At 38.6% G+C, this 25,238-nt stretch overlaps 1 protein-coding gene and 1 long non-coding RNA gene across 3 annotated transcripts; both read right to left on the bottom strand.

Annotated features, from left to right (window-relative positions):
* Positions 1–7,451: 7,451 nt before the first annotated feature.
* LOC111901285 (receptor-like protein 7) lies at positions 7,452–10,989 on the bottom strand. The gene is made up of 2 exons (XM_023897139.3): positions 7,981–10,989; positions 7,452–7,836 (listed from the first exon to the last, which is right to left on the bottom strand). Exons 1-2 carry the CDS (start codon positions 10,881–10,883, stop codon positions 7,722–7,724), a joined length of 3,018 nt encoding a protein of 1,005 aa, XP_023752907.1. The 5' UTR covers positions 10,884–10,989; the 3' UTR covers positions 7,452–7,721.
* Positions 10,990–12,344: 1,355 nt separating this feature from the next.
* LOC111901286 (uncharacterized) lies at positions 12,345–14,034 on the bottom strand. Of its 2 annotated transcripts, none has more exons than XR_002853470.3 (3): positions 13,351–14,034; positions 12,944–13,265; positions 12,345–12,804 (listed from the first exon to the last, which is right to left on the bottom strand). It is a non-coding gene; the product is annotated as an uncharacterized LOC111901286 (long non-coding RNA). The 2 variants fall into 2 exon arrangements; XR_006188582.2 differs by having other exon boundaries at positions 12,346–12,737.
* Between the last annotated feature and the right edge of the window lie 11,204 nt (positions 14,035–25,238).

The following is a 25,238-nucleotide window of genomic DNA, read 5'->3' as shown; positions in this document are numbered from 1 at the left end:
TCATTTATTCTTAGTATTCTTTAATTCATTAGGATAAAACCTTTTATTTGGTTTAACAAAATTACATAAACGGAAATGCATTATTGTTTAAATCCTGAACAGCAGGAGAAAGAGTAGTCATAACATCACTAAGCCCTCCTATTCCCTTCTGATGATCTGAGCTTGCATTGAGATTACTGTGGAGAAGGAAATGATGAAAAATAGAAACAACAACAATTATTATTATTATTGTTATTTAAAATGCTAATACCTCAAAAATAGTACCTCATATAGTTTAACAATATTAAAATAACCTCTATTTTTGGTCGTTGTGTGTGAGTATGTCAAGTAATGGTAAAATGGTAAAAAACATTTTCAAATGATTCTGGTTCAGGTTCGCCAATGTATGAAGGGGTTGTAATATCAATAAGGGGCATTTTAGTCTTTTAAACAAATTAGGGAAAAAGTAAAGTTGAATAAATTCAAAACGTGGAAGGAATGGTGAAAAGTTTAACTAGTATGTGTAATTTTAAAGGAATGGTGAAAAGTTTAACAGCAGAACATGGTAACCTGCTATCTGGTAACACCAATGGTTCCTAAGTGCAAATCAAGAAAATAAGAGCAACAAATATCGCAGGTTTCTCTCCCTCCTTGAAATTGAGCACAAGTCTAAAACAAAAGAAATATGATGAAATTGAACACAGGGCCTAAATTCTTTGAGAAATTTTCAGAATTCAATGAAGAACCATACATGTTCAACAGAAAAATCATAAATCAAAACCTATATATTATCAAAAAATCGGACCTGATGAGAAGAGGAAAAAGGAAGAAGCGTACCTGATGAGAAGGGGAAGGAGACTTCAAAAAATTGGAACAGATGAGAAGAGGATCGTCGACGATTGGTTGTTGCGGGAGAAGAAAATTGGCGTTGAAGTAGGAGAAAAAACGATGGAGTCGCTGATTTCTTCCTTTGGTAGGGCAAGGGTATAATTGGAAACCCTTCTCCCTTTCTTCCTCCTTTCTCAGTCAGTCGATTTTTTCCATCTTACCCGATTAGATTAAGCTTTCCGAGTCAGATACACAAATTTAGTTCATCAAACGTCTTTATCTGACCGGGTCATCAAAAAAAGTCATTGATGTCTGAGATTCGATACCTTGAACCAAGAAATCCCTAAATCTCTATGAGATAGGAGCGCCGACACCTCGATCGATTTTGTTGAGAAGCATCGAGCATAACACTAAATCTTTTGGGAGTCGCAGTCGCATGCCAGGAGAAGTGAATGTGATGTTGCAGTGGTCTGTTAGAGATAGACAGAAAGGAGGGACATGGATGGAGGAAAAGGGTGGCCTGGTGGTTCTAGGGTTTTTATACAAATGGTGGTGTTAGTAACCAACGATGGTGATTGACCATGGAGTTTCGAGACCTTGACTTTAATGGAGCTATTGTTCTACTTGATATGGAAATCACTCTAAATTTGTAGTTGTAATACAACTCTTCTATTGATTGAGAGGCTAAGAAAGTACTTGAGGAACTGAAGATCGAGGGATGTAGATGAAGGGTTTTTGAACTGAAACCCTAGTTCCAACAATAGTCATGGTTCCAAAAACTGTACCCCTTTGATCAATTTCATGGCCTGGTGACCAAAAAACCTTCGATTTCACTAAGAACCGGAACCCTAGTTCCAACAATAGTCGATTTTTGGTATTTGATTGAGAGAGAGAGAGAGAGAAGAACGATTGAAAGAAGGTAGAGGAGAGCTTGGCGGGGTTTTTAATTTTTTCAGAATTTCATTTCCCCCTTTCCCCCACTATTAAAGGATGGAACGCGCGTTCCATTAAAAAATATAAAGCGACATCCTTAGACGACGCGCATTTTATTATAGGTGCCCTCCGTGTTTTTTTTAGACACTAATTTAAGGGCGCGCAATAATGTGTGTCTTCTATCCTAAATTTTTTTGAAGAGATGACATTTTTCTAATGTCACTCTCCTTTGCGTAACATAGATCAATGAGCGTCGTATTTTGCACGTCGTAAAAGGCCTTTTTTCTAGTAGTGGTGATTATACCTCTGGAGAAAGGTTTTAAAGAAACCTAGAGATGGTGTATGGAGGATTGAAGGGTCGGATTGGCAGCTGTCGACGAAGAGTTTGAGTTTTTTATCTTGGAATCATCCATGACAGTCGTCTGCTTCTCCGCTCAAATTTGGGATTTTTTGAGGAACAGTGTAAAGACCCCTCATATGCACCGTTCATTGGAGAAGAAATTTTGAGTAGCTATATGATGATAGAGGCAAAAGTGCAAACCAAACATGTGGTTCTCTTGACCTAGATGCGATTTTGCAAACTGAACATGGAATTGGAAGCAAGAATCCAAATCTTTGGGCAAAAGAGAAGATGAAAACCATTAGAGGGGACGACTTGAGGATTCTCTTAGTAGTATCTGATCTTGAGCAAACTTCAATCATCTAGAGGTAGGCCATTTAGGGTTCGATCGATAGCAATTCCATTATAGTCTTTTCTCTTTCATGTAGTTGCTCCTTTATACACCCACATTCTAAGACACCGACGATGAAGGGTGGAATCAGAAGAAGTTTAGAAAAGCAAAACCGACATAGGTGTGAAAAAGAAGAGACCTGAATGTTGGAGGAAGACGGTGTACAGTGAGGGTCGTTGCCTGATCGATCGATGCCTTTAGAGATAAATTTGTTTCCAGAAGTGATGGCGGTGGGTGGACAACCATCGGAAGATAAAGCAGGACAAGTTCCATCCAATCGATTTTAGGGTAAATACACGTGGTATTCGTTTGCGAAGTCGGTGGAAAAGTTATAGATTACCGTTCATAAGTTGGCCAATGTATATAAATTAAAAAATTAAAAAGAAAAAAAAATTCCAACCAATAACAACGAAGAACTGTTCAAGTAATTAGTATGTATATGAATTTGGTTGGATACTGATAAAAAAAAGTTGCTTTTTTCGGTATTTAGAGAAAAGGGTGATGAAAATTCAAATTATAATGGGTATACGATATATTCTCTTCTTTATTTTAAAAAATGGAAGCGAGAGATCAGAGTATCTGACTCAAAAGGGCAAAAGAATGTGGAAACTTGGGGAGATCAAATTGGAGCAAATTTCTTTTTGTTGTTTCTTGACTGATTTGTGAAAAAGATCATAGACATGATCATGGGTTTAGGGCTCAGTTCGTGTTGACAAGTTGAGATCCAAAAAGGTGAGGAATTTCGTCCATTTTGCAACAATTCGTTTCCCTCTCTTCGTTGTCTGTGAGATCCAGAATTTCTGTGGTTGGATAGACCTCAACAGAAATAACACTTCTTTTCTTAGTTTTGAAAAAGAAAAAGAAGAGGAGAGACAGGAGAAGGGGAAAACGTGTTCTTGAGGTTTCTTCTCCCCTTAGAATCATCCGTCTAATTTTGGGTTGATTGGGAGGGAAAACACAAAATTATTTTCCTTTCCTTCCAACTATAGAACAGAGATAATTAATTCTTTTGCCTTTCATTTTCATTCCCTTCCCTTAATTTTAAAAACCGAGGACATGGAGCAGGTTAGGAGAAAGGTTATAACCAACAAAAAATTATTTTCCATGCCTTTCACCACAGTAGTGACCGAAAAATTCTTCCCACCAATGTCCAAATATATTGGTATTGTGCTATTCATTACCATGTTCTTCATGACATTGAAATTTTGCAAATATTTTTGTGGGACAAGGCCTTCAAACTCATTATGAGATAAGTCGAGGACTCGCATACCTGGAAATGCGATTTTATTTGTAGAAGGGGTTTCAATGGGACCATGAAACTTGTTTGATTTAAGAACAAAAATTTGCAGCTCTGGAAGATCGCCTAACCAATGAGGGAATGTGCCATTTAATTGGTTGTTTGCGAGATCTAATACCGTCAAGGATTGACAATTAAACAAGGAACTTGGGACCTCTCCTTGAAATTGATTTCCATTCAATATAAGACCACGTAATTTTTCATACTTCTCGTACACTTCTGGAATGATGCCATTAAAACTAGTGTGCCCCATATATACGATCCAAAGAGAAGAGATGATATTTCTTCTTAAGCATTTTGGAATCACTCCACTAAATCCATTATTGGAAATATCAAAATCATATAGATTTCTCATGTTGAAAATTGCAGGAGGGAATTATCCTTGAATCTAGTTAGACTGCAGATACAAATATAATATTTCATCCCATTGAAATTGTGGCAAGCCTGTTATCGGGTTATGTGAGAGATCCAAGTAGTTCAACGTATTTGCTCTTATCTCCCCTGCCCTATCAGGAATACGACCATGTATGTCATTATTTGGTAGATCTAAATAAGTAAGTTTTTTCATTCCTCGTAAGGACTCCGAGAATAAAGTTAGCTTGCAACAACCATGTCACCGGTTGCAATCTTTCGAATATCATCCGCTAGAATTGACTTTCTAGTCTTATCTATCGTAAGACAGTCACCCACAAGCATCAATGTTTATACAAGAATCTCATAAGACTTTGGCAACGAAAGAAGTAGTAAAAGTGCTTGATCCTCATCTTCTACCTTCACATCAATGTCTTTTAAATCTGATATACACCTATCAAATTTATTGATGTGTTCCCGGATTGAAGAACCTTCATCCATTTTGCAAGTAAACAATTTGGACTTCAAATAGATCCTATTTGTTAGAGTTTTCGTCATGAAATTTGCCTCTAACTTTCCCCACACCACAACTGTCGATTCCTCATTACCAACCAAGAAGGCAACATCCCTTTCAAGGCATAAAATGATAGATGCTCGTGCTTCAAGATCTAACTCCTCCCAAACCTCATCAGACATATCTTTGTGCTTCTTTGTCTTACCCGCCAAAGCCTTATGTAACTTCTTTGAGATTAATATATATTTCATTTGCATCCTCCAATAAGAAAAATCATTCTTCCCATTGAACTTCTCTAATTCATACTTCCCAACTTTAACCGTTCCACTCGTAGATGCCATTTACCTGCTTGTTTCAGAATATGCCTTTCTCATGACTTTTATTGAACACCTTGTGTGCAAAACACAAAATACCACCTAAATATCTCAAATCTGAGCTCTACCACCTGGATTTGATATTAAGCTCTGATACCAATTGTTGCTTCAGCGAAACGATGCAACGAAACAATGCAGAAAAACAGAAACAAAATGCATAATATAGAACTTTGACAACAACTAACCTTTCTGTTTGTATTCCCATTTTCCCCTAGAACCAAGAATAAGCAATGAAAATAACTGAGATAAAGAAAGTAAATAGAGAATGAAGAACAACATATTTAACGCGGTTCAACAATAACTTGCTTACATCCACCAAAAGAGAGAAAACTTTGTATTAGGTTAAGAAGTAATTTACCTCACTTTTATTCCCTATTACAAGACTTACGTTTTATCTCTCTTTACAGCTGAAAATAGCATATAAAAAACATACAAGGGCCTACAAACATTTAGGCTATTAACTGGGTCATTTAACCCAAAACAGTTGGGCCGACCCAAGTCAACTCAAGCTGAGTTCTTGGGCTGACCACTTACAAAGTGTAAACCCCTAATGATAAATGATGACTTGTTCCTTAAGTTATTTTATCAATTTGATAAAAAAAACATCACATATTGACAAATTACTTTGGTCTTGTGGTTGATATATATCATCAAGTGTCAACAATCTAGCTAGGGTGCCAACTCCATATCCCAACATCACCACTTTCCATGTAAACCCACTAAAAAGAGAGTAATAAAAAAGAACCCGATACAAAAGGATTTTGTTATTGCATTTGACCTTTTTTCGATTTTGCTAAAGTTGTAACTGTAACATCCCGAGATAAGGTATGTATCGATGACCCTTACTTCTATTGAATTGTCAAAACTAGCCCTTAATTGAGAAAAAAGGTGGAAAATGAGTACGCAAGGCGTACGCATGTGTACGCTCGGCGTACTCATGTGGTATTATGGACGCGAAGGTCATCTAGTACGTTGGGCGTACCAGAGGGTACATTCGGCGTACTAGGCTCAGAGTGTAAACCCTAATTGTGTTGTGTGTCCCTATTTAAGGAACATGATTGCCTCATTTCCAGCCACCATTTCCATCCTTCAACTCCCCTCAAACCAAAAATCCCGTTTCCATAGATTGTGTGAGCATTTGAGACTTATTGAGTGATCTTGTGGGATTCTTTTGTGAAGAAGGAGCTTTGAAGGAAGAAGAGTTGGTGTCTAAGATTTTCTGTAGTTGGTGCATCATTCAGAGGTATCAAGCTCAAAGCTTTCTTATTGTTTTGATTAGTTCATGTTTTGGTCCATTTTTAGGGTTTTTATGTCCCAAGCTTGAAGCTTTATACGTTGGATGAACTCCAGAGCATAATATATGTCCATTTAGGTGTTCTAGTCATTTGGACTCATAAAAATGAGATCTTGGTCGTTAAGATCTCTCCATGCATGAGATATGAGGACCGTTGTGAGTAAAGGATTAGAGTTTATGAGTTTTAGACTTGTCCAGCCATGCTAAGGCTTAAAGTCACCAACTTTATGGAGTAATGGACCTTATTCAGCCCAGATCTGTAGTAGTAGCAATGGTCTTAACGGATTAAGACTAAAAGAGTGAAAAGAGGAAATCTGGGGGGTACGTCGTGCGTACTCCCAGCTACGCGCAACGTAGCGCTGAGCCACCCCGATGCATGCATGGTTGACTGTACTCCCAACGTAGAGGGACGTATGCCCAACGTACGTGCTGGGTGTTGACTTTCGTTAACTTTTAGGGTTTTCGTCAAGTTGTGGACTTTGGAGGCCATGGAGGGGTAAAATGGTCTTTTACCCTTCTGAGGTTTAGTAGAGAAACTTAGCCTAACATCTTTTGGGGGTTGTTAATATCAATTATTAACTAGAGGTATATGTGATATATATGTTAGGCGGAGTCTAGACCAACAGTATGGGTGTAGGATATACTTGCTTTACCTTACAAGGTGAGTCTTCTCACTATACTTACCTGGGTGGTAATTACTGTGCGACCGGAGGGTTTTATTTGTGTATTGACCGGAGGGTCTTATTTGCTTATACTAAGATATATGATATTATGCATTCTGTCTTTGTGATTATTGATGTATATTACTCTGTACATTTATTGAGCTATGACCAGAGGGTCCATAGTGAGACCGAAGGGTCTTCACTGAGAAACAGGACCGGAGGGTCCATACAGAGTCATGAGACCGGAGGGTCTTCACTAAGACAAGGGACCAGAGGGTCCTTATCGAGATATAGCCATGAGAGGTATTTTGGGGAACTCACTAAGTTTTGTTCTTATAGTGTTTGTGTAAAATGTGTTTCAGGTACATCTCAGGATCGCAGGAAGGCGTCGACATGATTGTACACACCAGCTTGTTGATTTGTGTTTTTGTGGATTCAGGGATATTTGACAACAAACTCTGATGTTTTGTGATTGGGAAAAATAATAAATTTGGCATGAGAATTGTTAAACTATGTTTTGTGTGAACTTTTAAAAATGAAAATTTTATTTGAAAATTTTGAGTGTTACATTAACTCCATAAAAAGGTAAAAAAAGAGAAACTAAAAACAGAAGAGTAAGCAGATAAGTAATAAATGAAGTATATTAAGATTCAACGGCATTAACCAATCAAAGTAACAAAAATATATACTCAACTGCGATCAAGATTCCTTAGTACTAACATGAGGTCACCGGCCTACCAAGTAATTTAAGTAATAATTCAACATATATATAAGAATAATCCAAATTTTAGAGGGACTGAAAACGCAACATAACTAAGAATCTGCATGATCAGACTGAATCTACAAGTGTACAATCCAAAAGTTCGTGTCCTGCTGTAAAAATTTTCCACTTGCATCAGACGATAATGAACAAGAAAAAAGAACAAAGTAAGGTGTTTTGCATGATTTGGTGAAATAGGAAAACATGTGAAACATGTATGGTTCTAAAACCAATTTCATTTCCCAATATATGTGTACCTTCTCTTGTTTTTGAAGGTTTGGATCATTATATGCTCTCCTGAATCGACAATTGCATTGAACCACTTTGGTCTTCTGGTTGACAACATTACATATCCTATCAACAATCCAGGTAGGGTGCCACATCCGTATCCCAACATCACCACTTTCCATGTAAACCCACTCTCATCTTCATCTTCATCTTCATCTTCATCAACTTCAAACTGTGGAGAACTTGGATGTTCACATTGCTTGGGCAGTGGAAACCCACAAAGCCCTAAATTCCCTCCAAAAGAGTTCCCTTCAAATGTGTTGAATTGTGTTCCTTGTGGAATACGTCCCACAAGATGGTTTTGTGAGACATTTAAGACTGCAAGAGTAGTTATGTCAGCAAGACTTCGAGGGATCTCTCCTATAAATTGGTTCCATGATAGGTCCAATGATTCAATCTTTGAGAGATATCCTAGAGCATGTGGGATCCGACCATTAAGGTTGTTGTGGGACAAGTTGAGAGCTATCAACGAGTTAAGAGTACCAATGATGTTTGGAATCTGTCCTTCAAATTTGTTTCCGGATAGGTTTACAATCGTGTAGTCAACCAGAATTTTTGGAAATGGGAGTTGTTGACCTTTCACCACAACAATGATCGAGTAATACATGCCACCAGTGTTCAAATATTCTGGTTTTGGGTCCTTCCTTACCACATCCTTCATGGCATTGAAGTATTGGAAATATTTCTGAGGGAGATGACCTACAAACCCGTTATGAGATAAGTCAAGAACTTGTAGAAGTGGAAATGACATATTGATCGTAGAAGAGGTTCTAATATGTCCATGAAAATTATTTGATTTGAGAACAAGAACCTGCAACCATGGAAGATATCCTAACCATTCAGGGAATGTGCCATTTAAGTGATTGTTTCCAATATCAAGTACTTTTAAATGTTGACATTTTGACAAAGAAGTGGGCACCTCTCCTTCAAATTGATTGCCCTTCAAAACAATTCCCTCTAATTCTCCATACTCCACACACACATTTGGAATGGTTCCATGAAAAAGATTGTTCCCCAAATCTATCATCCGAAGAGAGAAGACGATATTTTCAATGCATTGTGGAATCACTCCATCAAATCTATTATCCGAGATATCAAGATATTCTAGAGTGCTCATGTTGCAAATTGATGGAGGGAATGGTCCTTGAATCTTGTTAGACTGCAAATACAATTGCATTAGTCTATCCGAATGGAACTGTGGCAAGCCCGTTATGGAATTATTTGAGAGATCCAAATAAATCAACCCATTTCCTCCTATCTCTCCTGCCCAATCAGGAATGTCGCCCCCTATGTTGTTTCCAGATAGATCTAAACCTCGAAGATTTTTCATGGCTTGTAAGGACTTTGGAAACACATTTAGCTTGCTACATGCTAAATTTAATGTATGGAAATTAGGGTTGATATAGATGGTAGAATTATCGGTGACAACAGATAATCCACTATTAGAGAGATAGAGTGCTTGGAGGTTTGGTAGGCTTGATAACATTGTTTCCAATTCCCATAAACCTTTGAAATTATTCCATGAAAGGTCAAGGTGATTGAGGTTCATGAGCTCAATAAAAGATGGTAGAGTGGAGCCTTTATTCATCTCACCATCAAATTGATTACTCCAAAGGGATAATCTTTTTAATGATCGACACTTGAAGAACTCTGATGGCAAGCCTCCACTAAACATGTTATCACCAAGAAGAATGTTTTCTAGAAAGGGAAGAGTAAACAGGAAAGAGGGCAACGTTCCATTAAGCATGTTAGATGCTAAATAAAGAGTAACAAGTTGCCTAAGGTTTACTAGGGAATTGGGAAGTGATCCCACCAAACGACAATGGTAGAGTTGTAAGTATCTCAAGGACTTGAGATAGCCAATTGATTCGGGTATTTCTCCCGAAAAGTTGTTGTAGGAGAGATCCAAGTGTTTCAAAGACTTCAAACGACCAATTGAGTAGGGTATTTCTCCTATGAAGTTGTTGTATGAAAGATCCAAGTAGTTCAAAGACTTGAGATGGCCAATTGAGTTGGCTATCTCTCCAGATAAGTTTGTGTTTGAGAGATCTAACCACTTGAGAGGCATGTTAATGCTCGTGTTAACTTTGGGCAATGGACCAATGAGGTAATCATTCTGTGACAAGTCGAGTATTTCCAAATATTGAATACTGAAGATATCACAAGGTAAGTTTCCTCGCAAACCAGTGTTACGTAGATTTAGGGATTTTAGAGAAGAGGAGATGTTAAGATAAGCGGGTAATACCCAACCTGTATGAACATTGGTGATCAAGAGCTCTCTCAAATGAGTTGAATTTCGGAGGAGACTGTTTAAAACAGAAGGTCGAATTCGTAAGCCAGTGTTCCAATTTTGAGAAAGATCAAGAGAAACCAGTTTAGGAAGTAATAAGATTTCAGAAGAAATTTCACCAATAAACCCACATTGAGAGATGTTGAGATGTGTGAGACTGTTAGAAAATCTGCTAATTTCATGTGGAAGTTTGGAATCAGTAAAATCATTGTAAGCAAGGTTGAGTGTTTGGAGATGAGGTAGGTGAAAGAGGGTGGTGTCAGGATGGATATTACCTCTTAGCATGCCACAACTCAGGTCCATTCCGATAACATCACCAGTAATGTAGTTACAGGTGACACCATTCCACTTGCAACAATCTGTATTCTTAATCCAGTTCATGATAGGACTAAGCTGATTGTGACATTCCCAAGCATGAGATGAGTCATTGATGGAGGAAAGGTTTTCTTTAAATTGAAGCAAAGCAGAGGCCTGTTGAGTAGAGCATTTGTGAGTGTTATTGATAAAAGAAGAAGAGGAAGCAGCAAAAGAGATGAAAAACAAGAGAAGGGAAAAGTAGAGAAGCAACTTTGAACCAATCATTCTCTTAAATTGCTATAAACATTCATACTTGATACAAGTTTATATATATGATCATGGCGATATATGAGATTATTCTTAGAATTCCGTTCACACTTTTGAAGGAAGACTTGGGTTGTACTGGTATTGTGATTTGTGGGCCTTGTTTATTTATATTTTCCTGTCTTATTGTGTTAAATTTCCGTGTAGTTGACAAAACAATAAAATAGATTTTTTTTTATGGAACTTTTAGCAAACTATGTCGATTAGGTTTTAAGTCTTTGTGGTCCACTAATATTATATCACAACCCAAAACTCAATCACATATTGACTTTTGGACTTATGTAATTTGTTGAGTATCTATGAGTATTTAAATTTCGTAGGTAATTTCCATCCAATACATTGAACTTTTAAGAGTTCCAAGTGATCGCCATATTCTATTAAATTGTGTAGTTTATTGGATTGCTACAACATCCTATTTTTATTCATTTATTTTCTTTAACAAATCTATAATTTTATTAATAAGTAATATTGTATATGTATATCCTTCAATAACGTTAAAAATCTTACATGTGTATAATATACGATAAACGTGCAAAATAAAACACATGGATAGTTAAATTTGTGGTTTAACTATAAGGTTATCTCTAAAGCATGTTATATCAACTATTATACAACTAGTTGTGAGACCCGTATATTATACAGGTTGATTAAAACAAAATGTTAAGTACGAACGATTAAATAAAAAATTTATTTGAATTTGAAATTGAAATAAGTGAAAATTATCAGAAAAAAAAAACATTCAAAAAATAAATAAATTAAAATTATGTGTTTGGTGTGTACTAAACGGGTTAATTATAACAAAATGTTAAACATAAAGGTTTAAACTGTAAATTTATTTGAAATTGGATTTGAAATTTAAAATTTGAAATTAATAGTTATTATGGTAGATTTAATTTATGGAAACTAAATTAATGATATATTGAAAATGAAAATTAAAGTAATGACAAGTGGAAAATAAATATATCTCAAATGATGACAAAATGACATGTGACTAATTTTATGAGAGAATGACATGTGGCAAAGTCATTTTTATTTATTAGGGTAAAATATTCTTGGTTAAATTAAATTAAATTATAATTAATTAAATCCATGGTTTAATCAAATAAAAATAAACAACGATTAAATAACAAAATGTGGCTAATCAAATTTATGTTTTCATATAATTTTACATTAAATAAATAGAGGGTCCCACCGTTAATTTTGTTGAATACTTGAACCATTCAATGGGAATTAATCCCCCCATTCAACTCAATGCCAAATATGCAAATGAATTGAAACTCTTTATCAACAAAGTTCTTATAGCCATTATCATCATATCAAGAAGGGTAAGGCATAACACTCACGAAGGAGTGAAAAAGAAGGGAACTCTTTATCATTGTCACAAAGATTTAATCTATTTTGTCGAAAATGATAATTCGTAGGATAGATTATAGTCCAGCAATAAAATAAAATAAAAACAAGAAGATTCTAATTGTCAACTACTCTAAAGCAACATTCTGGAATGAAAAATTTTTTTTAAAAAAACTTATGGTCTTTTTCCAAGTAATTTAACTAGCTCTTATGAATATTGTGTGATCCAATGGTACATGTGAATGGAAGACTTTGAAATTTGGTGAGTAGGCCCTCAATTAGGTATTTGTGCAAAATTTTCAAATTTCATTTCAATAATGTTAACAACACTATGAAAGTATCAATGAAGCTTCTTTCAATGTAAGTATTTACAGAGAATTGTTTATTGAAATTCAAGGTTCCTCCTGTAAAGGGTTACAAAATCCAATTGTTAATTGACATTGTAAAAATGCACCAGCAATGTATCTACAAGCAGGAAATAAACATAAGACTTAAGAGATCAGTATGATTGGTGATTATGAGGATAATTAACCTGCAGTAACCATAACAAATAGAAATATCAAATAAGAACAATGAAATTTACAAAAAGGCCTAGTCATTTATCTCCCTTGAAACTAACTGTTAGCAAAATAACATAAATCCTTTTGTATACTACTAATTCATAAACGAACCTTTATTTCTCTTCCTTTTGTTGTTTATAACTTTTAAAAGTCTGATGGTTTTTTTAAACATCGATCAAACTATAGTGTTAGTGAAGTCGATTTTGTGTTTCACTCCTCCAACATGTGTTTTTTATGTGCCGTATCAATGGAGTTCATTATCTGCAATTGACATACACATACTTTCAATACTTAGTAATGTCAACAAGATTTAAGATTAGCACATGACTAAGAAATACATCATAACAACAAATTCTGCATAATTCCAAGCAGGATCGATCTACAACTTGATTCAGAGATCCAGGATCAAAAAATTCCGCGTGCACCCACAAACCTGTTTCAGAAAATTATGTAAAGAAATACAGAGCAAGCCATTCTGCACATAATGGAGAAATAAAAAAAACATGTGAAACACATACCAATCAGAAGCTAAGTTCATTTTCCTAAATATACATATCTTCTCCTGTTTCTCCTTGTTCTGATTATGTGTTCTCCTGCATCAACAATTGCGTTGAACCACTTTGGTCTTCCTGTGGACAACATGAGATACTCAATCACTAATCCAGGTAGGGTACAACAACCATACCTCAACATCATGACTTTCCATGTAAATCCGCTCTCTGTATCTCCATCTTCATCAACTTCAAGTTGTGGTTCCTGTGGATGGCCACACATTTTGGGTAACGAAGGCCCACAGAATTCCGGATTCCCTCCGAGTGAAGTCTCAAATATACTGAACTGTGTTCCTGATGGAATACGTCCAACAAGATGGTTTTGTGGGAGACGTTTAAGAATCCTAAAAATGTCAAGTCTGCAAGGCTTCGGGGGATTTCCCCTGTGAGTTGCTTCCAAGATAGGTCTAAGGATTCAATCTCTGAGAGATCCCCTAAAGCATATGGAATTTGACTAGTGAGGCTGTTGTGGGATAGGTTGAGCACTATCAGTGAAGTAAGACTACCGATCACGCTCGGAATCTCACCTTCAAATATGTTGTCTGATAGATCTACAATTGTATAGTTTACCAAAATTTGTGGAAACTCTAACCGTACTCCCTGTAGCATTGATAGATTATTACCTGTTATCCTATCCTGGTACAAATATGTTGGTTTCTTTTCTTTTCTTTTCTTTTTTTTTATTTAGAGTCAAGGAAAATAATAATAAAAAGAAGTCAATACATATATATGGAAGACAAATAGGCAACAAGTTGCGCCGCTAGCCCTTTCTGGATTGTAAAACTATTTCTTTTGAAAACAAAATCTGTGGATTTAGAAGATATAACATTACTATGCATGACCCGTTGGACTCTGTTGAGGAGCTCCACCTCTGATGCGAGAAAACCAAAGGTGTCAAATGCGAAAGATACAAAAACATGTGGATTTTCAATGTATGCATTCTCGTGTTTTGTCACTTTGCATGCGGCGGCTTTCAAAGCATCATGTCCCACTATGAAACTCCCACTCCTCAAACCCACGAAAGGGGAGACCCAGTAAAATCCACACAAGCGTGCTTCCCTCCTACCCATCCAAAGACCAAAATTTCAGTCAACCTGAGTACAGATCTTCCATGCAGCGTGTCAATCAAAAAGTTAACAACCGCTTCTTTCTTGAAGCCATGTAGCCCTCTATAATGAACTGCATGTTCCCCAAAGGTGTCCAAACATGCCTTGCGGAAAACTAGGCATATCTCGTCAATCGGGACTAGATGAATCATGAGGCGGTATCAAAGAATAGTACGGTATTCCACAAGAGACGTATCTTTGTCGAGGCCATCAATAGGAATAGTTAGCAAAAAAATTTGAGCATGAGGTGCTCGAAGACACTCAAAAACTATTTTCTATCTAACAGACATGTCCATGTCGATTTCCATATCTTTGACGATTTTGCTAAAAAGGGCTCACGCCAATGCTTTTTGGGATATAGGTGGGGGCAATATCCTTATTAGTGAAATCGATATAGTCAAATCCCGGAATCGTATCACGAAGACGAGTCAAAGCACAAAGGTAATTAGAGTCCATACCATATATGCCACTACCATGTAAGATATGATCTTGTAATGTCCAAGATTGGGCCCTTGAGGCAACAAATGTGTAGGACGAAACCTCGTATGCCGAGTACAAACCCAAACCACCGAACCAGATTGGTAAAGATAGTGGACGCTACTGGATGTCTCCAAAGAACGCGCCCCCACAAACCACCATATCCTCGATAGTCCCACGCACTCCTTTGTCAAAGAACAAAGCTACCTCTTGTATGTACATAGGTTGGAATGTCCTTAAACCAAAACAAAAGAAACGTTTCGCAATGCCCATACATGACCGAAGCAAAAGGAGCTCACTCTACGGGTCACATAGTTATGGAAGAAGACTCATCAAACCAACAACATTGACAACTCTCTTCATAGCCAACCCACTAATAAATCTCGCGTATCTGCTACCCCCCCCCCCCCCCCCTCTCTCTAGGGATGTCAACGGGACCAAACGGGAGCGGAAATAGTTGCCCCCGCTCCCGCCCCCGAAATCAGTTGTTGCCCCCGCTCCCGGTCCCGCCCCCGGCTCCCCCGTTTACATAGCCCCCGCTCCCGCCCCCGGTTACCTCCATCGCCCCCGGTCCCCCGGTTCCCCCGGTTTATAGGCTTAAAATTCGTTTTTTTTTCTAGACAACTACTTTGGTTTAGGCTAAAAAGCCTATTTTTAATAACTTTAAAAGTTTAAAACATAATCTTTTAGAAACTAAAAAATTAAGAATCCAACATTACGAATTCAACATTACAAAATGAAAATTCCAACAATCATAAAAATATAAAATATGACAAAGCCAATATTACAAATATAAAATACATACATATCCAAAAACATATGATCAATTCACTACCTCTTCAATATCTATTAATTGGAAACGGGAAAGTGAAACCTAACCTACACCTAAAATTATAAAATCTATTTTGTATATGTATTTTATATTAAATATATTTTTTTACATTAATGTACAACCGGGGCCCCCTCGGGAGTACGGGACGGAAATACCAACTCCCGACCCTGGTCCCAAAAATAAGCGGGGTTTAATTCTGCCCCCGCTCCCGCTCCCACTCCCGGTTTTTTTTAAAATTTAGTCCCGTACGGGATCGGGGTCCCACAGGGGTTTTTGACATCCCTACCCCCTCCCCCACCCCCACCCCCAAGGAGTTTCACCCTTAAAGACGGTCTCCTTATATCAATTGGTAATAAATTGGCATGAAGTTTCCTAGCATCACATGATGGCCAAAAAAATCTCCGTTTTCATTATTTAGCTCAAGACACAAGCCTGGACCATTCACCTGAATAATGTTCAACACTCTAGTCACATCCTCTGAAACTCCAATGATAGTCCCATCATCTAGATACCAAGTGTGGAGAAGGAGCTTGCAATTGTCTCTAATCTTATGCATTAGCGGGGGCAAAACAAAGGCAAAAAAGTAAAGGTCCTAAAGGGTCGCCTTGCAGCACCCCAATGGCAGACTATATATGCTTGTCTCCAATGTAAAGTCTCGTTGCTTGCCCATATAAGAAATGCACCTACAAATAAATAGATGGGTACATCCTCCTAACATCGTGAAGTAAGGGTGGTCTATTCACCAGGTTAAAGGCATTCGAGAAATCCATTGTAAGCATAGTAAGAGACTCATCATCCTGGTGTTCACTCAACACCCTATTGGCGTTGTGTAACATAACCTCAGCACCCCTGGATACACCAACCCCAAACTAAAAATATTTAGGTACTTGGCCATCTCTTTACCCACAACTTTCATGGCAACCTTGGAAACCAAACGTCTCCATATAATACCTACTACAATTGGTCGGATCGCGTTGTTTGGTCTAATGAGAGGCGTGAGAGGAGCAGATGCATCAAACTCTACCAAAATAGACGGACATTTCCCCCACTAACCATAAATTACCCATTGCGGTGATAGCAAATAGGAGATCTATGGCTATAGCCAACCCTTCTCCACAAAGAGAATCTAGAATATGTTGAGCCCTCAAGCCATCTCTCCTACATGAAATTCCGTTAGGGAAAGATTTAATGCAACTAAACACACTCAATCTCTGCTACAAGGGGAGGTTCAAAAAAATATGGGGCTCGGCATGGATGTGGTGACCTGAAAGGGTGTTTATCCTCCGAAGCTTTAATAGTATCACCATTGTATGTTGCAACACCAGAGGAGCATAACACTTTCATTGCTGTGGTAAAATGCCTATCTGCTACCTTACGAAGGCATTACATGATGTTGGCGTTACTCGATGTTGTATCCTTCTGAAAAATGCCTCCACCCAGTCCCATGAACCCCACCCCGAAACCATCTAAATTTTTTTTAACTAATGTGCTGATACCATCCTCTTTCCCACATGTAGCCAAGGACTTCAAGATAGAACTTTGTTGTAAGGATTTCCTATTCCCATACCTACATTCTTGTCTATTCTTTGGCATAAACACCTACAACATATAATGAGGAAGAAGTAACAAACTAATCCATGCATCAACAAAAGCGGGTTGGGCAATTACCTTGTAAAGAAATGTTCTCAAAGCCTAAGAGAAAGTGAGGCAACAACTGTAGGGGATACTTTTAACAGTAGTGATAGGTGCTTTAAGAACACGATCAAGGAGCCCAACATGCAAAACCAAACACTCAATAACGTTTGTATCAACCTCTTTGGTGGACAGCTTTGAAATACCGACAATGTAATTACTCAAGTCGCCAGCCCTTGTAATAAAGCGAACAAGACCATCCAGATGATGACAAGCATGACTAGCAGCGTGTAAAGTCATATACTACCTACACATCTATTGACCAAAAGCCTTCAATGTTTCCTCCACCACCATAAATAATCCTTCGTCAGTAGAAAGAGCTTCACGCAAAACACATTCACGATCTTTAGTTAAAAGATGATGCCTTTTGAGGTGCAAGATCAAATGGACAATCCCCTTACTTCCAACTTCACCATTTGGGCAACAATGGAAGCTTCCGAACAAGCACAGGCAAATATCATTCGAAATTATAGAAGAAGCCATAAAAGAAAGCAAGCCTCGAGATGAAGCTTAACCTATGATGCAGGAATTTAAAGGAGAAAAATGAAATGGCACACCAACATACTTTTGGTGTACACAAAAACAATTCAACATAAACAAACTACATTATCCTGAAGACAAGCTATCAACAGGTATAGATGTAGAAAAATAAAGCTGCAACAGGGGGAAAATTGAGAGAAAAAACGGCTTAGGCATTTTATCAAACACTTGAAGGGCAAAAATAGGGCTCATGGGAATTCCATCTTCCATTGAACCAACAAACCAAAAAACCTCCATGCAGAATCCTAATTCTAAGGAGCAGAGAGCAAGAAAAAATATGTTCAAATCGGGAAGGAGATAGCAGATAGATAAATCAAAATTGTAATTAAAAAATAGGTAAAAAAACAAGAATTTGTTTATGTTCATTCTTCTGCAAAACTGCAATTGCTAGCACAAACAAACCGGTTCGACGATTTCATTCTTGATTCCTTCCAAGCTAAGCACCATATCACCGGCCATCTTCGACATCAGTGAATGACAACAACGTACGTAAGGTAGTTTGACACTTGGATGATTCATTTCCGCTTATTCGTAAACTGCAAAAGGAAGTGGAGGCATTGAGAAGTAAAAAAGAAAGGGAAGATTGCTTAACCATCCAGGGAATGTACCATTTAGATTGCCTAACCTTCGAGTATTAACATTTTGACATTTAGACAAGGAACTTAGGACCTCTCCCAGTAATTGATTTTCATTCAGAACAAGACCTTCTAATATTCCACAGTGCTCATATACATTTGGGACGGTGCCATGAAAATGATTTTTCTCTATATTGATAACCTTAACATAAGAGATAATATTTGAAAAACATTGTGGCATTCCTCCATTAAGCCTATTATAAGACATATCCAGAGCGTATAGATTTCTCATATTGCGTATTGATGGAGGAAATAGTCCTTGAATCTGGTTGGACTTGACATTCAAATACATTAGAGAGGAGCTGATTTTTTCCAAACATTGTGAAATCTCTCAACCAAAGCTATTGTCAGACAACACAAGAACTTGTAGAATGCTCATGTTGCAAACTGATGGAGGAATTGGTCCTTTAATCATGTTAGATTGTAGATATAGGAGGCGAAATCTATCCTATTGAAAGTGTGGCAAGCCTGTTATGTAATTATTTGAAAGATCCAACCCGTCCAACCAGTTTGCCCCTATTTCCGCTGCCCAATCAGGAATGTGTTCGTGTATGTCGTTATTAGAAAGATCTAATATCTCAAGTTTCATTATTTTCTTTTAAGGCATGCGGAAACACAGTTACCCTTCAAGATGCCAAATCTAAGTACCAAAAAGCAGGGTTGACATAGCTGGTAGAATTGTTGTTGGTGATAACCGATAAGCCATTGTTACCAAGGCTGAATACTTGAAGGTTTGGTAGGCTTAATAAAAATGTATACAAATCCATAAACCTATGAAATTATTCAATGAAAGGACAAGGGGAGTGAGTTTTTTGAGTTGGATAAATGACGATGTATTGGAGTCTTGATTAATCGTGCCATCAAGGTGATTGTTAATAAGGAATCATCTCTTTTTATTTTTGAAAGAGCAAGGAATAATCTCTTTAATGATCCATAGTTGAACAATTCTTTCGGTAAGCCTCCACTAAGCATGTTATTACCAACATAATCATCTTCTAGCAAGGGAAGAGTAAATAAGGAAAAAAGCAATGTTCCGTTAAGTATGTTATCTGATAAGCGGATAGTAGTAAGGCGGCTAAGGTTAACTAGGGATTTGAGAAGAGACCTAGTGAAACCCACAGGAAGAGAGATCCAAGTAGTTCGATGAATTGAGATAGCCTATCAAATCAGGTATCTCTCCGGATAAGTTGGTGGATTAGAGATCCAACCACTTGAGATGGATGCTAATGCTTTGGTTAATCTTGGGTAGTAAACCAGTGAGGTTATTATTGTGTGACAAATCAAGTATTTCCGAATACTTAATATTGAAGATATTATTTGGTAACTTCCCTTGCAATCCATTGTTGCTAAGATCAAGTGATTTAAAACTACTTTGGTTTATTATAACTTGTGGCAATGGCCCAAGAATGTCATTGTTTGATAAGTAAAGTTTTTCGAAATACCGAAGACTGAAGATGTTACAAGGTAAGTTCCCATGCAAACTAGTGCGGCTAAGATCGAGCGATTTTAGGGAAGAAGATATATTAAGAAAAGTGGGTAAAGCCCAACCTATATCAACACCGGAAATCAGGTGCTCTCTCAAATGAGTAGAATTTTGTAGCAAGTTATTCAAAACATATGGTTGAATCTGCAATTTAGCATTCATAGAAAGGTCAAGCGAAACCAATTTACGAAGAAATTTCTCCAGTAAACCCAGATGCAGAGATGTTGAGATGTGTGAGAATACTAGAAAACTTGGTAAGATTATGTGTAAGTTGGGAAGAATATAAATCATTGTAAGTGAGGTTGAGTCTTTGGAGATAAGGGAGGTGAAAGAGGGTGGTGTTAGGGTGGATAATACCTTGTAGCATACCACAACTAAGGTCGATATCGATAGTATTACCAATAAAGTAATTGCAGATGACACCATCCCACTTACAGCAAATTGTATTCATGTTACAATTCATCATGATTGGATAATAGCAAGAACCAAGCTAATCTTACATTCTGAAGCATAATATGTGTCATTGATGGAGGAAAGGTTTTTCTTAAACTGAAGCAAAGCAAATGCGATCAGTAGAGTGTTATTGAAAAAAGAAGAGGAAGAAGCAAAAGCAAAGAAGAAAAGGGAAAGAAATAATGAGAGCAACAACTTTGAATCATCCATCGTTTTATTTATTGTAATCATTCACTTGCCTGAACTATATATACATTATCATGTCATTGTTATATACTAGAAATTTCTAGGAGTTACTTTCATGGACCATTGACATTTTCCACCTTCCCACCTCATGGAGTCATGGTGTAGCCAACATCTATTGTTTGGTCTAAATATATTTCATAATAATACCTTGCAACTAAGGACTTGAATTGTGATTTTGGAGTTCTTTAATTTGTTAAATATGTGATCATTTAATATTTTTTCTACGCTTACTTTAACTTCTTATTCGAATCATACCGAACCAACTAAGGAACTTAAACTAACAAACTTAACCCCTTTTCTTTAATCATCTTTAGCTAATTTAGAATTTGATAGACGGTGTTACATCAAGTTGAAGGTTGAAATTTCACATAAGAAAACTGCCCTGCTGTACACTCACTGTCCATGAAATTGTGGTCCAAAATTTACTGGTAAATGATTTGACTCAAAGAAACAAGATGTCTTGAAACTGGAGGGTGAGACTTTAGCTTTTAACTTCTTATGCATTTTTTCAAACTTGGAGATAATATAACAGAAGACATATAGTATTTGTAGATATTTTCCAAATGGACCTCTACTTTTATTTTCTTATTTTTTTATTGTATTAGTGAAACGTCTTCCAGCTATATATTAGAACTGACATCGTTACAATCCAACAGATTAATACTTGTCAACTAAAGATTTCACTTAAGGTATGTAGACTTTTCAAGTCAAGTAACTGTAACAACGTAAATTTTCAAAATAATTTTTCGTTTTTAAAACATTCATTCATTCATAAAATAATGTCAAACACATTAAATCAAATGTTATTGTCACAAAACATCTCCCAGAATCTCTACCAAAACTCCAATGCGTGTGTGTACGAATCATGCCGGCGCCTTCCCGCGCTCATCACTAGTACCTGAAACACATAGCATAACAACTGTAAGCATAAATGCTTAGTGAGTTCCCCAAAATACCACATACAGCACATACGCCACTCGAGGCTATAATACGACCCTCCGGTCGATGTGTCTCAGCGGGACCCTCCAGTCCCGTGGCTCGTTGGACCCTCTGGTCCGGTCATAGCTCGTTGGACCCTCCGGTCTGGTCTATATCATCATACAACATACAAATATCACATAACACATAATCTCATACATAACACATAAGACCCTCTGATCATCGCATAGTACCACTCTAGGTAACGTATAGTGAGAAGACTCACCTCAATGTCTCGGTAAATATCTGACTCGGAAGAAGTGTGGTCAAGCCTCCGCCTAATCACATAAAGTAATACTCTCATAAATACAACTGTACTCAACCCTAAAAGTCAACAAGGTCAACGGTCAAACTTTGACCCGACTCGTCGAGTGCACTAGGGCGACTCGGCGAGTCTACATGCGTCCACTGACTCTCTTAGATCCTCTCTTGGCACGTCGAGTACTACCCTTGACTCGACAAGTTCCATCTGGCATGAATCGTGGGGCCACTCCGACTCAACTCGACGAGTCTCAAGAAAAACTCGACGAGTTCCAACTTGAACTCAGACCCCTGACTCTCCCTGACTCACCGAGTCATTCCCCCAACTCGACAAGTCCACTCACTGAGTGATTAACGGACAACCTTCATACTACTCACCGAGTCTGTTCTTTGGACTCGGCGAGTTCATGCCATGCACAAACTCAAAACAACTTCTGAGGTCGGATCTGTTCCATACAATCATAGATCTGGCCTCCCCAAGCATGATAATCATGTAAAGTTGGGACCTTGACGTACATATAACATCTAAATGGTCCAAAATGGTGATTTAGCCCCAAAAATGACATTCCAAGCTCATGGCTCCCAAAATGACTCATAAAGCTCCAAGGGTTAAGGTCTTTGGACCTCTTTGGGTCCAGATCCGGAACACAAACTCGAGAAGGGACCAAATACACCACTTAATCAACCTCAAAAAGGGTTAGAAAACCCTAACACTAAGAATCAACACCAAAACTGAAGAAGGTCCGAGAATAATACCTCAATACAATCTCTATGAGCTCAAAAACCACCAAAATCACACCTCCTTCAGCCTCCTCTTGCCTTGAACACTTCCTTCTTGCAAAAACACCCACAAAAGTTTAAGATTGGTCTCTCCTTCCTCACAAACGCTCTAGATCTCTTTAGGGTTTCTCTCTGGGGGTTGGTGGCCGCAAATGACGGCCCTAAGACCTTTTAAATAGGTCTCAAACCCTGGAAATTAGGGTTTCATTAAACAGCATGGATTCGCCGAGTCCACTCATGAACTCGCCGAATCCAGCTGTGAACTCATGTATAAATCCGCGACCATACTCGGCGAGTTTAGACGCCAACTCATCGAGTCTCCCACCAACACCCAAAAATAAAAGAACAAAACGTCATACTTGGGAATCTGGGTGTTACAATTCTCCCCCACTAGAATCAGACTTCGCCCTCGAAGTCTCACTCTGCAAACAACTCCGGGTGCTGCTCCCGCATCTCACGCTCCAGTTCCCAAGTCAACTCTGACCCTTTCCGATGCTGCCACTGGACCTGCACCAGTGGCACTTCCTTGTTCCTCAAAACCTTGATCTTACGATCCCTGATCACCACCGGTCTCTCAGCATAATTCAGGCTCGCATCCACCTGAATATCTTTTAATGGAACCACTGTCGACTCGTCGGCTATACACTTTCGCAACTGCGACACGTGGAAAGTGTCATGAATCTGACCCAACTCTGCTGGCAACTCCAAACGATAGGCTACCCTGCCTACCCTCTCGATCACCCTAAAAGGACCAATATATCGAGACCCCAACTTGCCCCTCTTCCTGAATCGGATCACTCCTTTCCAAGGAGAGACCTTTAGGAGTATGAAGTTGCCGACCTGAAACTCGAGCTCGGACCAGCGTCTGTCCGCATAACTCTTCTGACGACTCTGAGCGGTCAACAACCTATGTCTGACCTGTTCGATCTCCTCTGTCTTCTGAAGCACAATCTCGGTGTTGCCCATCACACGCTGCCCTACTTCTCCCCAGCAAATAGGGGTTCGACACCTCCTCCCATACAACAGCTCAAAGGGCGGCATGCCAATGCTCGAATGTTGGCTGTTGTTATAAGAAAACTCCGCCAAGGGCAAATACGTGTCCCAACTCCAGCCAAAATCCAACACACTTGCCCGGAGCATGTCCTCGAGCGTCTGAATCGTCCGCTCACTCTGCCCATCAGTTTGTGGGTGATATGCGGTACTAAAATGCAGTTTCGGACCCAATTCCTCATGAAACTTCTTCCAGAATCTGGAAGTGAAACGTACATCTCGATCTGAGACGATCGAGATCGGCACTCTATGCCGCGATACCACCTCTCTCACTACATCTCTGCCAACTTCTCCGCAGAGGAGCTCTCACTGATGGCCAGGAAGTGAGCACTCTTCGTCAATCTGTCCACAATCACCCAAATTGCATCGACACCCCTCGCGTTCCTTGGAAATTTGGTGATGAAATCCATGGTAATTTGTTCCCATTTCCATTTGGGAATCTCTAATGGCTGCAGCTTACCATGTGGACGCTGGTGTTCGGCCTTCACCCTGCGACAGGTCAAGCACCTCTCTACAAACCATGCGACATCCCTCTTCATACAGGGCCACCAATAATCCTTTTTCAGGTCCAAATACATCTTAGTGGCTCCGGGATGGATCGAGAATTTCGATCGATGAGCCTCTTCCATCAAGATGGTACGCGTGCCGCCCACGGACGGTACCCAAATCCGACCCTGAAATGTCATAAGCCCCCGGCTATCAGTAACCAATTCTGATACTAACCCAACAACTCGCTCTCTCTTCTGGCTTTCTGGCTTCACAGCCTCAGCCTGGGCCCCACGAATAGCATCCAACACCGGGGTCATCACTGTCAACCTCAAACAGACGTCTCGAAATGGGGCGCCCTCCACCCTACGACTTAATGCATCGGCTACAACATTAGCCTTGCCCAGGTGGAACAGGATCTCACAAGCATAATCCTTGACCACGTCCAACCACCTCCTCTGGCACATATTCAGGTTGGGCTGGTCCATCAAATATTTCAAGCTCTTGTGGCCCGTGTATATCGTACACCGAACCCCATACAGATAATGTCGCCAGATCTTGAGAGCGAACACTACCACTCCCAACTCCAAATTATGAGTGGGATATCTCGACTCATGAGGCTTAAGCTGTCTCGATGCATATGCAATTACATGCCCCCTCTGCATAAGCACCGCTCCCAATCCGGATATCGATGCATCACAAAATACCACGAAATCTTCCATCTCTTCCAGAAGGGCTAACACTGGGGCTTCGCATATTATCTGGCGAAGTGTCTCGAACGAGGTCTGCTGCTCCGGACCCCAAGAAAAAGCAACACCCTTCCGGGTCAACTTGGT

The sequence above is a fragment of the Lactuca sativa genome, chromosome 2, assembly GCF_002870075.4.
Source record: "Lactuca sativa cultivar Salinas chromosome 2, Lsat_Salinas_v11, whole genome shotgun sequence".
NCBI lineage: Eukaryota > Viridiplantae > Streptophyta > Magnoliopsida > Asterales > Asteraceae > Lactuca > Lactuca sativa.
Note: the sequence above shows the minus strand (reverse complement) of the source record. Positions and strands in the feature narration are given on the sequence as shown.